We start from the raw sequence: 16,142 nt of genomic DNA on the forward strand, positions 1-16,142 counted from the left end.
GGACACGGCTGTGAACCTCGTGCCACACCCAGGAACCGACTATCCAACTGCGAGCGCTTGGGAAAAGGTGGAGGGCTCCACTCGAATCCGATGCCCGCAGCAGCCCGGGAAAGCATGGTCATCAACTCTGAATCCGATTCAGAGTGAGCAATTACCTCAGAAGAGCTCAGCTTCATCTTCCCCTCCAGAGGACGATAGCCCATTCTCTGATGAAGCTATCAACATCCTGCATCTGATACCATGTAGTTCAGCTGACGTTTTAATATTTTAACACAATAAGTAGAGAAAATTATAAAATATTTATTTATAGACGATTAACTCAAATGACAAACAGCTGTGATGATAGGATTAGTGTCCATGGTGACAGATTGTAGCGGGAAAGTAGAACAAAGGAACACGTGATGCATTATTATGTTAAGCATTATGCATTATTAAGTATTATTATGTGCTTCCCTGTAGCAGCAACAGAAATGTTCCCAATGTGAATCCAAAGGATCTGTGCCTTTCTTTAAACCGCATCGTATATTTAATTGTACAGTTACGTACATTTTAATTGTGCCAGACCTGCATGACTTAAGCAGTGGGATACTGGCATGTTCGCTCTCCGTAAAGTCCATTACATCAGGGTTTGCTATTGCTGTGTTCTCATGTGAGTGACAGGTTGTAAAAAAAGATGTGTACAAATTATTTATAATAACTGTAATATTCCATAAATAAGAATAATCAATTTTGATTTCATGGTGACTGTAGATGCAAAGATGCTATCTATATAAGGCGTGTAATTCAGGCCAAATGTAAATAAAATCACTATCACTATTTTGATTTTTGATTTTACATTGGGAATTTTGATTTCTTTCTCAGTTGCAGCTGCCTTAATAAACATATCAAAAATGCCAAGATTTATCTCACAACTATTTACAGAAACTAGTACACCATTGTTGACATATTACCACAGAGACTTCAACATTGTTCGTATAAAATATTTAAAAAAATTATATATATAAAACTTCCAGGACTATGTGTCCTACTGTGAGATCCATAATGAGCAGGAAAAAGGAAATGAGCCCTCGGAGTTAAAGATGACCATGACATTGCCTGATTTATTCAGAATTATAAAAAATTCTGAAGGAGTTGACGTGAAGACACAACTTTGATAGGCTTTTTTTTTTTTTTTAATTTTAAAATTTTTTTTTTTTTAATTAAAATATAATTCAATACTTACTTTTTGTATTGTTTGATATATTACAGATCTCTGCCTTGCAATTTAAATGTACATTTTTAAACACTTTGTTTTGCCATTTTACGTCATGACCTTATGCTGAGGACAGGTTAAATTACATTTTCCCAGTATAGAGCAACTATTTAAAATAATACTAACAAAACTATTTAAAAATAAAAGCAATGAATGTCATAAGTATCCAGATTTCCATTAGATTTATCTTTAAGTATTGTTATTTTGATTAATCTATTTATTTTTAACATAAAGAGGGCTTTTGTGTAGGACATGTTTTGTCCCTTATCTCAAGAATCAGTTATGTGAGTGTGTGTGTGTTTGTATACAAATACTGTATACAAATGCTGACATTAAACTTATGTTACTTTTTCTTTAAATGTTGCCCAAAACAATCAAGTGTTGCTGTTCTATCATTGTTCTCAACCTTTTTATTTTAACATTCAAAATCCTAACGACCACCAAAAACACTAGCAGAAACACATTTCATTTACTGGCAGGGATTGCAAAATGAGCTGTCAAGATTTTCATAAATGCAACAATAGCAGAAACATTAAAATAATAACATTAACAATGACGGACAGATTTTAAAGGAACAAGAGTGTTGCTTGGGTGACTTACAACATGTTATCTACTAACATGTACTACATGTTCAAAAAAGGTATTGACAAAAAGTTTTTTGGAATTGATAAACCTCACATTTCAGCCTTAAACCCTTGTGCGGTCTTCGTTTAAGGTACTACACTCGTGGTCTTCAGGGTCTTCGGAACCCCGGAACCCACGGTCTCTGGAACCCCGGCAACAAAATGCAATTTTGTAACAATATAATATATTTTTTAAAAACCAATGTAATTTTATTCTGTTTATTAATGTTTTTACTCGACATGTATGCAGTGGAGGATTCGTGACTATCTTTTAAATTTATATAAATAAATTAAAAAATATTTTTTTAAATAGGTTTTTATGTAAAATTCACTTTATAAAAGGCCCAGATTTCTAACTTTCATTCATGTGGATAACATGGATAGTTTGACATGGTTTAGTGTAAGATTGCTATGTGCTATTTGAATTAGTTTTTTTCTGTTGGATCTATATCTAAATGTTATGAAATCACAATTATAACAATAAAAATTACTTTTTGTCAAAGTCATTTTTTGTACTGAAAAAATAATTTCCCTTTCGTGGGAACTATCGACGCTGCGTGGTAACGCATTGGGAACCTTCTGCGTGATGTCGTCACTGGAGCACTCATGTATCTAACCAATCGCGTAGCGAGACGTCAGAGATGGGTGACCTCACGGACCAGGAAACTATAAAGCATAACCGGATGCAGAGCACGCTAGCTTCTGTGTGTTCAACAAAGCGCTCTATGTTATCTTGTGTGTCTTATTTGGTGTTGTTTGTCTCCTGAGGCGCAGCGCCGGCTTTTGTCGTGGGGTTCGCAGATGGAGCTGGCGGAGGGGGTTGAGACGGGCCCGGCCTTATCTCGCCCTTTACCCGCCAGCCCCAGTGCCTCTTCTCAGGCGGCGGTAGCACGCGTAGCGGTTTCTTCCCCCCAGGGAGAGGCACCGGCGCTTTACCTCTCTTCCTCCGAGGAGTTTGATGTGGTGAGCGTCGAGACTGGGGAAGAGGACCTGCCATCCTCTTCCCCAGCCTATGAGGAGCTCCTGGAGGTAGTGACCAGGGCTGTTGCCAAGTTAAAGATCGATTGGCCAGCAGCGCTTTCTGCCCGCTCGGTCACTACCCCAGCGTCGGGGTTTGCCTTTCTTCACGGATCTCCACACTGAGGTGTCGAGATCGTGGAGGAGGCCCGTGCAGCATCGAGTGTTCAGCCCCCAGACCTCACTCTATAGCAATATAACGGGGTTGAGACAGCACGGTTATGCGGCGATGCCCCGGGTTGAAGAGACGCTTGCGGGCTATCTCTCACCCGAGTTACGACATTGCCCACCAAGCCGCTAAGAACTACATCAAGCCTGGTGGGCAAAGCTTATACGGCAGCAGGTCAGGCGGCGGCATGCTTACATACTATGTCGCTGCTTCAAGCCTATCAAGCAGACGGAGAGGCCACATTTGATTGCATCCAGGAGATCAGGATGGCAACTGACCTGGCTCTCCGTGGCACCAAAGACACGGCCAAAGAAATCAGTGGTTCATCCCCCGCCGCTCTATGATTCCCCTCGAGGCGGCTGAGCGGGAGCAGCCTCGGCCGTCCACGAGCTCCTCAGCGCACCACAGAGCACCACAGAGCGCAACAAAAGGTGAGAGTGGCCGCCCGTGCTCCCCTGAAGACCGCTTGGGGATCGGGTCGGTCCGCTCAGAAGAAGCCTTCCAAGGGCAAAACGGACATGCGGGCTCTTATTGTCGCTCGGAAGGCTTCAAAGCGGTCCTGACATCTGTGGGTCAGGACCCATTGAGGGTGGCCTCCTCCGAAGGAAGTCGGGGAAATTTACATCTAAACCCCGCTTCCCTTCGGCGCCCTCAGGGGATCAGTCTGTCAACCCTGCCACCCAGTGTGCGTCAGGGCACAGCGGTCCCCACCGACCCTCCGAGGAGGGCCGGCCACTTGATTCGATTCACGTCAGAGCATCGAGTCAAGTGCTCAAAAAACACCAGAGGCCAGTCTCGAGAGACTGGTTCCCTTAGTAGATTTTTTGGCAGTGTGGAGACTTCTCCCAAACATATCGAAATGGGTGATGCTCATTATAGAAAAGGGTTATAGAATACAGTTCCCGCCCAGATTCAATTGGGTCCTTCCCACAGTGGTGACCCCCGAGCAGTCTCTGGTTATGGAACAAGAGGTTATGACACTCCTGCAAAAAGGAGCTATAGAAAGGGTCTCTCCTCCCAGCAAGCTGTCAGGCTTTTACAGCCGTTACTTCATCGTTCCAAAGAAGGATGGAGGAATACGTCCTATCATAGATTTACGCGTGTTAAATCGCGCAATTCAGAAGCTCAAATTCAAGATGCTTACACTCAAACAGATTGTCCCACAGATCAGGTCCGAGGACTGGTTTGTGGCGATAGACCTGAAATATGCATACTTTCATGTGTCCATCCATCCTTCTCACAGGAAGTTCCTCAGGTTTGCTTTTGGGGGCGAAGCTTACCAATACAGGGTTCTTCCATTTGGCCTATCATTATCACCCCGCACATTCACGAAGTGCGTGGATGCAGCACTGGTCCCGCTGAGGCTCCAGGGCATCCGCGTACTGAATTACATCGACGATTGGTTGATTCTAGCTCAATCAGAGCAACTGGCAGTCCAGCATTGAGATGTTGTTCTGCGCCATATGGAAAGGCTTGGGTTGAGGCTCACTTATCTGGGTGTAGTTTGGGACTCCACCACGATGCGGGCACATCTGTCTCCTGCTCGTGTGAGTGCCATTCTAGCAGCCGTGAAAGGGGTGAAATTAGTCCAGTCACTCACTGTAAAACAGTTCCAGAGACTGTTGGGTCTGATGGCAGCTGCGTCCAACGTGATACCTTTTGGCCTTCTGCACATGAGACCCTTACAGTGGTGGTTCAGGACCAGGGGACCCAGTCCACGCTTCTGTTAGCTACGTGCTAAGATTTCTCCAAGAAAAGTTCTCGGAGGGCCTATCCCCTTCAACATTGAAGATTTATGTTGCGGCTATCTCTGCCTTTCACATTCCTCTTGAGGGTAGCCTCTCGATGGGTCAAGACCCCCTGGTCACTCGCTTCCTCCGTGGCATACTGAGGTTAAGGCCTCCAGTGCGCACAAGGGTTCCAGCCTGGGACTTGGCCTTGGTTTTACAAGGGTTGGCCGAGGCGCCCTTTTAACCACTAGAGGAGGTTCTTCACTCTAAAGACTGTAGCAACTGTGGACGAACCAGACAAATGAATGATTTAGATGATTCTTTCAAAACATAATTCTAATTCAGAATTGAGGTTCCGGCTCCGGACCGTCTGCGGATAAAGCCAGGCTGATTACTTTTACGACACATGCTTCCTGATAGCAGAAGCGACATACCAAAGGGTCACCCAAGAAGACAGAGAGACAATCCAGACCCTTTTGTTTCCTTACTTCACAGGAGAGCCAAAGAGACTGTTGAACAAATAAATCTGCTTCAAAATTGTTCCAACAGTTTTAACGGACTTATCAAACATCTTTTAACTACATACATTTTGCATTATGTGTCCACAAGTACTACCTGTAAACAGTTAGGCTTTAGAACACTCACAATTCGTGTAAATGCGTTAACTCTTGACTGAATGACTGGAAGTATGCCTTATTTGGACTTAATTTGATTCTTTCTCCCTTTCCTCTATTCTGACTTGAATGAAATCTGTTTAAAATGTATTGTATTCCATTTAATAGCAATTATGTTAAAATGGCACTCTGCTAAAGCAGAGACAGACCGGGATGTGACACTTATGTTTTATTGGGGGCAGAGGAAGGCCCTCTTGAAACAGGACAATGTCTGATTGGCCAAGACTCCTCAGAGGTGTGACAAACAACTAAGTTTAAATGATCATATTGCAAGATAGTGAATGGAGAGAAGTTGGTTAGTAAACGAAATGAAGTTGGTTAGTAAACGAACTGGAGTTGGTTAGTTCTGGTAAGAGAAACCATGACCAGAGTACCAAAAACAATGGAGTAACAAGAAGAACAGACCAGCCGCTCATTCAAGCCATCCAACCTTCACTCACTTTTCTTTTCTTTACTTAATTTTCCTTTACCGCTGAAAGTCTCGTGTCCTACGTTTCGCCGCAAAGTTCAACCAACGACTTTTGCCGCTTCAACTCCAGCGACAAAGAGACTTCCTTCATTGTTCCACACGGACCTGATCTGGACCAATCATCGACTTGGGAAACCCCTCTCTGCACGACGAGGGAAATTCACCTTTAAGTCAACGCAAGCAAGTACCTCCAGACCAAAACTGAACTGGTGCATAAATGAATGATTCATGGTTCGTTCTGGTCCTTATGCATTGATAGGAATTCGGTTAATCAGATCACTCTCTCTCTCTCTCTCTTTCAAAACTCTTTCTCTCTCATTTCCTTCTTACTGCAACGCGTATGAATGTGTGTGTGTGTGTATGTGCGTGCCTTTGTGTTAGATTAGTTTGTGTTAGAATAAATAAAATCTCTTGTAGATTTTAAAAGGAAAGTGTCTTGTATTATGTGCTTTATGATTTAATGTCTTAAACTGTGATCAAGTTACCGTGCTCTAATCAGTGTTTTCACGATTGTTGGATATTTATATCCGTTACAAGAGCTTATTACGGCTCGAGCAAATGAACGCTGGACGAATCAGTTGCTCGGTCGTAATCTAAACAACTCTTTATAATTCCCTAAATATTTCATTTGAGCTAATTTTACTTCCTAGGGTGTTTTCCCTACAAGACTATCTTTTTACTTGCTATCACTTCTCTGAAGAGGATAGGAGACTTACAAGCACTGTCGGTTGCTCCTTCATATCTTGAGTTTGCTCCAGGAATGGTGAAAGCATTCCTGCATCCTAGACCGGTCTATGTCCCTAAGGTCCCTACCCATGTTCCAGGTCCCATCGTGCTCCAGGCCTTCTATCCTCCTCCCTTCGAATCTTCAGATCAGGAAAGAATAAATCTGCTCTGCCCTGTAAGGGCTTTGGATGCTTACGTCCACAGAGCTGCCCTGTGGCGTAAAACCGATCAGCTATTTGTCTGTTATGGGTCCCCTAAGAAGGGGGGCCCTGCATCCAAGCAGAGGATGAGCAAGTGGGTGGTCGAGGCCATCACACTTGCATACGAAATGGCTGGACAGCCTTCTCCTTTAAATGTTCACGCCCATTCTACTAGGGGTATGGCGTCATCAAAAGCTTTGATGTCAGGTGTCTCCATCAGTGACATCTGTGATGCTGAAATGCCAGCACACATTTGTGAGGTTTTACAACCTTGATGTCGGCTCCACTCCGGGGTCATCAGTTCTGTCAAGATAACTTGGCAAGTATTTGCCGCTACAGCACAGTTGGGATAGCGTTCCCAATGTGTTACCACGCAGCGTCGATAGTTCCCACGAAAAGGGAACGCTGCGTCTCATGCCGTACCCCCTGCATACTTGCGAGCACTTGTTTCAGACTTATCCAGAAGCTAGTGTGCTCTGCATCTGGGTATGCTTTATAGTTTCCTGGTCCATGACGTCACCCCTCTCTGACGTCTCGCTACTCGATTGGTTAGATACATGAGTGCTTCAGGTGCGACATCACGCAGAAGGTTCCCAATGCGTTACCACGCAGCGTCTCGTTCCCTACTCAGGGAACCAGGGTTACATCTGTAACCCGAGACGTTTTTCAATAATATCATCAATAATGTAACCCACAGAGACCCCACTTAGAAACTGGACAAAATCCATTCTCAAAATCAGAAACAACGCACAACACACATAGACAGAAATGAAGTGGCACACTTCCAAAAGTGCAAAAAACATCCACAATACAAAATGGACATGCTCACACACACACGCGCGCGCACACAAAAACAAATATTATTTATTTTATTATTTTATTATTTTTATTATAAAATTATTATTGAAAAACTGATTTTGCCCTGCACAAAAAATGCTAAACTTTGACAAAGTAATTTTTATTGTTATTATAATTTTTTATTATAATTTTATAATAATTGTGATTACATAACATTTAGATATGAATCCAACTGAAAAAAACTTGTGAAAAGACGTCTTTCAGTAATTCAAGTAGCACATAGCAAATAGTGGAGCTCTGCAGCCATCTACTGGTAAAAGTTTTTTTTATTTTATTTTAAAACTGCATTTTTCCAAAGATGGGCAAAAATCTCACACTAAACCATGTCAAATTTTCCATGTTATCCACATGAATGAAAGTTAGAAATCTGGGCCTTTTATAAAGTGAATTTTATATAAAAAGCTGTTCACGCCTATTTGAAAAAATTTTTTTTTATTTATTTATATAATTTTAAAAGATATCATGAATCCTCCAAAAACTGCACAAAATAAGATAAAACATTAATAAACAGAGTAAAATTACATTGTTTTTTTTTAAAAAAAAAAATATTATATTGTTAAAAAATTACATTTTGTTGCCCGGGGTCCCGAAGACCACTAACGTAACTTTTTTTTTTTTTTTTTTTTTTTTTTACACTAACATAAAAACAACATATCACTCCAATTTCTTTCTTTTTTTTTTTTTTTTTTGTAGATCTTAAAAGTGTTAACCACCGTACAAAGTCTCATGCCATTTGGACAAAGAGAACTTTTTTTATTTTTTTATTTGAACAAACATCATTTGCGGGTCAAAAAGAACCCGAAGACCGCACAAGGGTTAAACCATTTGTAAGAAATAGGGTGAGTCAAAATTATAAATTATTATAGGAATTTTATCCACCTGTTTCCGTGGGGCGCTACTGTAAAAAAGAACGTAGGTACAACTTCCGGTGAGGTGGCGGAAGTAGCATACCAATGGTATTTTGTGTTCTAATTAGCGAAGACGCTAAGTATTTTTTGGATCATTGTTTACTTTGTAAAGTTGCAAATCTTTATGAGAGATGCCGTTACGGCGCTCAGGGACAACATTTGAGTTTAGTACATTTATTAATATCACAATACAATAAACAGTTTTCGTGCCCTTAATAGCCCTTTACTGACCTTCCACAAAAGTGCTGCTGCTTGACTACAAGAGCATCCTAACCCTGCAATACATGAACAACCCGCTGTCTGTTCTTCACCTGTCACCAGGGACGGACTGGGACTAAAAAACAGCCCTGGACTTTGATTAGGCCTGGCCCAAAGCAATCGCCGCACAGAAGCTCAACCTGAATAAACAAATGGTGGAATGGATTTAAAAAAAAAATTGGGGGAATTTTTATTCCAAGATAGCATGGAATAGATTATATAATATGCTGTTATAACAGGAAATTTGTGGATTAGATCCATGAATAATTTTACAACAGCACAGCACATACAATTTTGGCCTGATGCTGCATGCTGCGCATGCATAAGACTGTTGCTAACTTTGCTTAATGCTGGACAGTATTTACCATGAGTTTTTCAAATCCTGTTAATCAAATACAGTTTTAATGATGATTAAAATATTAAACTGTAATGCTAACCATTGGGAATTGTATTGTAACTCCCTCAAACTAGAGTAAGTTAGGCCAGTGGTTTTCAATCCTGGTCCTGGAGACCCACAGAACTTTGTCAGAAAAGAGAGTGAAGGGGTGGATTCTGGAATCCACTGCTGCTTCAATATATATTTTAAGTTATTAATCAACATTTATATTTCTGTTAAATTATTTGAATGACTTCTTCAATGACTTCCTCTGTACCTCTCATTGAGAGAAAATAACATGTTATCAGTATGTTTTGGAAAAGTTTCCTGCTCAGAGCAGAGCTCAGATCAACTTCAGCCCTGAAGAAGCTGTGAATCATGTGTATCTGTGTATGTGCGCTAAGTGTTTTGTGCAGGTCCCTTTGTACTGGACAACTGGCATTCTGCTTGAGACCAGCAGACGCCACATCATGACCCCAAAAGGACATCTGGTACCTAAATCTAGGGTCCCCCTCGTCATCACCGTGACGAAGGGAGATATGCTTCTTACTATCTGTCCACATGTGGAAAATTTCTAATCTTGTCTATTTTTCTTAGCCAATCAGAATCATCCAACCTGAAGTGATGACGTAGTTAGTGGACTCTGTTAGAGTATAATTGTTGTGGAAATGTGAATGTACGCAGAGCGGCCTACGAACTCCTTGTGAGACTTGAAGCTGGCTTCTGCTGATGAAACTGCAAACTATTCTTCATTAAATTTATCTTCAATTTATTATTTTTTTTAAACTTTGACTCCAGGTCTTTATTCAACATATCTGGTTTCAAGGGTCCTAATCTGTTTATCCCCAACAAGAGGCATACAAAATGTGCAGTGCTGTGGGTCTCCAGGACCAGGACCTATGACAGGGGTGTCCAAACTCAGTCCTGGAGGGCCACTGTCTTGCAGTTTAGCTCCAACCATCTCCAAACACCTGCCTGGAAGTTTCTAGTATGCCTAGTTAGGCCTTGATTAACTGGTTCAGGTGTGTTTTATTGGGGCTGGAGCTAAACTCTGCAGGACAGTGGCCCTCCAGGACCGAGTTTGAACACCCCTGCCCTATGTTAGGTGACCCCTTGTAAATCTTTAGTGACCTCTAGTGGGGGTTGGGAAACACTGCTAGAGACTAAGCCTCACTGTCAGGATACCCCTGTCATCAGAATTTGCGCTGTGGGGTGGATTGAACCTTGAGCAGCAAACAGGTGTCTTGTACTAGCTGATCTACAGTATGTGCTCTTCTTCTCATATTTCCTCTGACTCTTAATTTTTTGATCTGTATGCATTCCTGCTGGACAGGTATCAGGTTGTTAGTTATGTCTGGCATCAGCAGGTTATTCCTGTGCCTAATTCTTCAAATCTCCAAGTGAATTAGTAGAAATATGTAGATGCTAATTAAATTAATTAAAGAATGTCGAAGATTGACACATCTCCTCAGTCAGACAAAAACAGCAATACATTTATACTGAGAAAATGTAAAATAAATAAATAAAATAATGCTGAAGTCAAAATTGTCCTGTGAACATCAAACATAGAAACTGCTATCAGTGATATAGGCTGGATGAAATGGCTTGTAAAAAAGAACAAACAAACAAAAAGCTATATACTTATATTATAGTGGTTGGAAATAATCCTGGAGGATTGTAACTGCATCTATGTATGCATGTTATGTGCTGTTTGCTGGGAAATAGCTTTTGTACCTCATGCCTGTCATGGGTAAGGGTCAATGATCTGATCTTTCCAGACAGCAAATGGTTTTGCTAAAGTGCTGACCACTGCCAGAAAATGCTGCACTCCCCCATGTGAAGTAAGTGTAACTCTGCTCTGGCTCCTCCTATGGTATCTTTAACGTCTGCCTAAAATCCACCATAAAGAGGAAGTGCATTAATTGCTCTCTTGGAAATCATCATTGGTGGACTTGGAGCTGCCTAGGTAAGAGACTTTGCATGTGTAGTAGAGTTAAATGTTTCTTTGGAGTGCATACTATGCACTATGACAGCTGGGAATAAAGTGTTGTTCTTTGCTAGCTCAGGATTGTGTAACTCTAAGATCAAGGCGATCTGCTGGATGGTCTCCCAGTTAGTATAATTTATACTGGATATCTTGGTAGCTTCATTTACACCATCATTACTCTCAAATCCAGAGTTAATTTGTAGCCTAAAATAAGACAAACAAGAGCCTCTTAGAAGTGAATTTATCTGCTGTGCAATGTAGTTAATATTATATTTCAATTTTGTTATTTGATGTTTAAAGTATTAGCCTCTCCATTTTATAAAATTGAGATCAACTGTATTTTTAATGATATTATATATAAATCTGACAACTAAACTTATGAACTATTTTTTTCAGGCATTTCAAACATAGATTACACAGACATTGCAATTTGCTAATAAAGGTCAATGCTCTAAACTCTAAATTGGGAATCATCTACAAAGACTAAAATGAATGACCTGTGGAATTCAGCAGCTTTTTTGACAGATAATGCCTACATATCAAAACGAAGTATTAGAAAGATTCTCATCAACAAGAGGCATTATCTGCCTAAAGAGGAGAGTAACATTACTAACACCATGAAAATGAGTCTTAATATACAAAGTGAAGAGGATATTAGTGATTCTACCAGTTGCGATGAAAGAAAAAACAATAAAACAAGAATCCAAGAGATGATTTCTAAGAATTCAAGGAATGAATCTACATGCCACCTTCATGAGAAAAGTTTTGAACAATCCTCTGGAAAAGAAAGAAGAGTGGATGAAGCTGACATGGAGGCTGTGTCTGGATCTAATCCTAATTCCCAACTCAATCATGAGCGCTCGGAAGTGACCAGCATCAAGGTGAAACAGGAGGTGGATATCACTACTTCATGTGAACTAGCAGCAATTCCAAGAGCTCAGCCGGAGGCTATGCTGGCCGAATGTGAGGCCGAAGGAAATGTAGCGGATGGCCCGAAAACTTCACAGAAGCAGGTTTTAAAAAATCAGGCAGTATTTGCGACCATTAGGAAGCGAGGAATAGAGGGAGACACGGAAAACCGTCCGTACAAGTGCACTTACTGCAACTGGGCTTTCAAAAAGTCCAGCAACCTGTTGAGCCACATCGATACTCACCGCGGTCTTAAACCACATGTTTGCGACATGTGCGGGAAGGCCTACTCGCACCAGGGGACTCTTCAGCAGCACAAGCGGCTCCACACAGGCGAAAGACCTTACCAATGCCCTTTTTGTGAGAAAAGCTACATTTGGTCCTCTGACTTCCGCAAACACATCCGAACACACACCGGAGAGAAGCCGTACATCTGTGAGGAATGTGGAAAGAATTTTGTGCGCTCCTCTGACCTGCGGAAACATGAGCGCAACATGCACACCAACAACAAGCCGTTCCTTTGCAAGCAATGTGGCAAAACCTTCAACAAACCCCTGTCTCTTCTTCGCCACGAGCGTACACATTTGGGCGAGAGGCCCTTTATTTGTCCGGAATGCGGGAAGACGTTTGCCCTGGCCAGTCGCATGACAGAGCACAGAAAAATTCACAGTGGTGTGCGTCCCTACACCTGCTCTATTTGCTCCAAAGCTTTCACTAAGTCCTCCAATCTCGCTGAACATCTCACAGTTCACAGTGGAGTGCGGCCACACAAGTGCTCAGAATGTGGGGTGGCCTTTGCCATGGCGTCCCGACTCGTGCGGCACCAGCGTATTCATGTGGCTGTGCGGTCTTACCGCTGCCAGGGGTGCGATATGTCATTTGGCCACCTTGCAGCACTCAAGAGACATGAGAAGCAGCATCGTGAGGGCATGATCTTTGTATGTGGGCTGTGCAGTAAATCTTTCCCTCAGGATTGCCTGCTCACAGAACACATGCACAGCCATGTTGATACTAAAACTTGCGTTCCCTAAACCTGCACATTATGCACTGAAGTAACTGGAAGATTGTAAGTAAGCATGGGTTCTTTCTTTCTCTCTTTCTCTTTCTGTCTCTCTATCTAATAATTGGACAGCATCTATCTATCTATCTAATAATCTGAAAGCATCTATTTGTCTATCTGTCTATCTAATAATCAGACAGCATCTGTCTGTCTTTCTGTGTTGTCCGTCTATCTATCTATCTATCTATCTATCTATCTATCTATCTATCTATCGATCTATCTATCTATCGATCTATCGATCTATCTATCTATCTATCTATCTATCTATCTATCTATCGATCTATCTATCTATCTATCGATCGATCGATCGATCGATCGATCGATCGATCGATCGATCGATCTATCTATCTATCTATCTATCTATCTATCTATCTATCTATCTATCTATCTATCTATCTATCTATCACAATTCAGCTGTAACAACAGTTATATTTAGCTAGAGTTTAAAAACCATTGAAGATGTATCTATTTTTACTAGTGTTAAATGCAGGGAATGGTGGGGACCACTGTTATAAGGCTTGGATTTCAAATAAATCACTGTGTATATTCCTAGCAAAAAACACACTGTAAACACACTGGTGACCCATTTGTAACATGTCAATGCCACTTGATGGCCTCTTGCCGACCAAGGCAGACTCAGTGTGTGAAAGAAAAAGAAAGTGAGGAGGAGTATTGTGAATTCTCTTAGTGGTGTCACATTCAAGATATGTTTGTTAAAAGCTCTATGATATTACTATTACTATTACTATTACTATTTTTTTTTTTTTTTTTTGGTATGAAATGTATACAGCAGGAAAATGTGTATTTTGAGGTTGAAGGGATGGAGCGTATGGTGCATATTATATGATGAATCAAATGAATTATAAAACTGTTACCTCTTCTTTTATTCAGCTAAAATCACTGACCTACATGAGATTATGTATTGCATAATAATGAATATGAACATGTCATTACCATTACAAATAAAAAATGTTTTATTTTTTTTTCTTCATCAAAAAATATCACATAGACAGACTAAATAAATTCCAGTATTATTTAGGGTTCATGTCATTTTTTATGTGTGATATGTGGTTTTGAAGACATGAAAGGGTGTTGGAATAGTGTTTGATTGCTGTTGTTGGCTCCATATATCTCTCTTGAGGACATGAGACCTAATTCCAGAGTGCCACTTCTGTAACATTTGTCCCTTTGCTGCCAGACCTGCTCACTCATGGTAAAAGAAGATGGCATTCAACTTGTCAAATTCCACTGTCCTGCTTTGTAACCAGAGAAGTTGGCTCATATTTCCATATTTTTAGTTGTCAATTATAGACTAATTATATTTTAGTCATTAATAAAATACACTGACATACAAATACAATAGATTTTTATTAGAATTTATACAACACCTTTGTATACATGTTTGGAAGTGATATTGAGTAAAACAGCTTAAAAAAATCAATATCTCTCCCTCTGGGATAAATCAAGGCTGTGGCCCAAAGGAACCACCTGTTCAGTTTCCAAATTACAACTTCCCACATCTCCACTACTGTCCGACTCCCTGTCCCAGAGATATATGTGTATGTGAAAAGCCATTTAAATTATTAAAGTAATTTTGCGTGTACGGAGGTGGGATAGTGGTGGAGGTGTTACATGTTGTATAGTTTACTGACATTGCCAGCTGTGGTGACATTTTAAGTTCATGTTTCCATGGGTCACAGCACCTTTGCTCAGCACCCATTCCATCATGTTCCCGGCCTCACAGGGCATTACACAAATCCCTAGAGTCAGCATGGGGAGCTGTGCTTCAGCTGTTCAATGTCTTCATTCAAAGAAGAGTGGACACCAAACCCTTTATAGATTACTTCAAGAACTCTATGTCCTCAATGTATTTTTGTAACCACAGATGCTACTGTATATGAAGATACAGACACTCATCTGACCTTCTCTAGAGGAACTGCAGGGGTTTGCCTGAGAAATCCCTTAGTCATGTAAACACTGGGCTGGAACCCAAAAGCCCATCCTTGAGTTCCAAAGATGACGATTATTCTTCAGTGCAGACCTTCATTAGGGACCCTATGGACAAAAAAAATAAAACCTGAATATTTTCATGACAGCTATGGTGCGTATATTTACATTTATCAGGATTTTTACCTGTGACATATACCCTTGATTCTGACTCATTGTCCCAGACAATTTTTGTCCTGTAACAAAGAGACAAAATTCCTATTAGACTTGTTAAAACTCTTGTTTGTGCTTTGAAACCTTTAACTGGTTGCACTATATTTTACAGTATGTGCACTTAAGTATACTTACAGTGTACTTACCTAAGAAAGTACTTAGTAATATAAGGTAACTACATGGGTTGAGGTTAGGTTTAGGTGTAGGTTCAAGTTTAGTAATTAGTTATTACCAGTTATTATAATTACTATAAATAAATACATATAGTGTATATGGGGAACAGGACTGTAAAATAAAGTGCTACCCTTGAGATAATGGTAACGGTATGAGATAATTTCATAACGGTAACACTTTATTTTAGGGTCTTTTAACTACTTGCTTATTAGCATGCATATTACTAGAATATTGGCTATTTATGAGTACATTATTAGCACATATTAATGCCTTATTATGCATGACCTAATTCTACATTCATAATCCTACCCAATACCTAAACTTAATAACTACCTTACTTACTATTAATAAGCAGTATATTAGGAGTTTATTGAGGGAAAAATCATAGTTAATAGTTTATATGCGCTCCCTATGCTAAAGTGTATACATAACTTTACACATCCATCTGCTAAATGTTAGAAGAAAGAAAGAAAGAAAGAAAGAAAGAAAGAAAGAAAGAAAGAAAGAAAGAAAGAAAGAAAGAAAGAAAGAAAGAAAGAAAGAAAGAAAATTTAATATGAATATTAATATTAATATTAATAATAAAAATATT

At 40.3% G+C, this 16,142-nt stretch overlaps 2 protein-coding genes across 13 annotated transcripts in view; one reads left to right on the forward strand and one right to left on the reverse strand.

Annotated features, from left to right (window-relative positions):
• sec16b (SEC16 homolog B, endoplasmic reticulum export factor) overlaps window positions 1-16,142 on the reverse strand; it is a 125,750-nt gene that overhangs the window by 75,205 nt on the left and 34,403 nt on the right. For 2 of the 12 annotated variants that reach the window (XR_010893408.1, XM_067373208.1), the window contains 2 exons: window positions 15,363-15,399; window positions 14,395-15,271 (listed from right to left, as the gene is read on the reverse strand). Coding sequence is in view for 4 of the 12 variants with exons in the window: in XM_067373208.1 (XP_067229309.1) it covers window positions 15,247-15,271; window positions 15,363-15,399 (62 nt within the window). In the remaining 8 variants the exon portion in view is untranslated. Of the gene's footprint in view, window positions 1-14,392; window positions 15,272-15,349; window positions 15,400-16,142 lie in introns of those variants that run through there. The other 10 variants (XM_067373210.1, XM_067373207.1, XR_010893407.1 and 7 more) reach the window with 9 other exon arrangements.
• On the forward strand, window positions 11,660-14,225 carry znf648 (zinc finger protein 648). The gene has a single exon (XM_067374498.1). The coding sequence runs from the start codon at window positions 11,736-11,738 to the stop codon at window positions 13,185-13,187; it is 1,452 nt and encodes a 483-aa protein (XP_067230599.1). The 5' UTR covers window positions 11,660-11,735; the 3' UTR covers window positions 13,188-14,225.

This window comes from Chanodichthys erythropterus, chromosome 21 (genome assembly GCF_024489055.1).
Source record: "Chanodichthys erythropterus isolate Z2021 chromosome 21, ASM2448905v1, whole genome shotgun sequence".
Lineage (NCBI taxonomy): Eukaryota > Metazoa > Chordata > Actinopteri > Cypriniformes > Xenocyprididae > Chanodichthys > Chanodichthys erythropterus.

What these genes read in the sequence shown, in the direction of transcription:
- znf648 (XM_067374498.1), top strand. Translation starts at nt 11,736, where the DNA reads ATGAATGACCTGTGGAATTCAGCAGCTTTTTTGACAGATAATGCCTAC.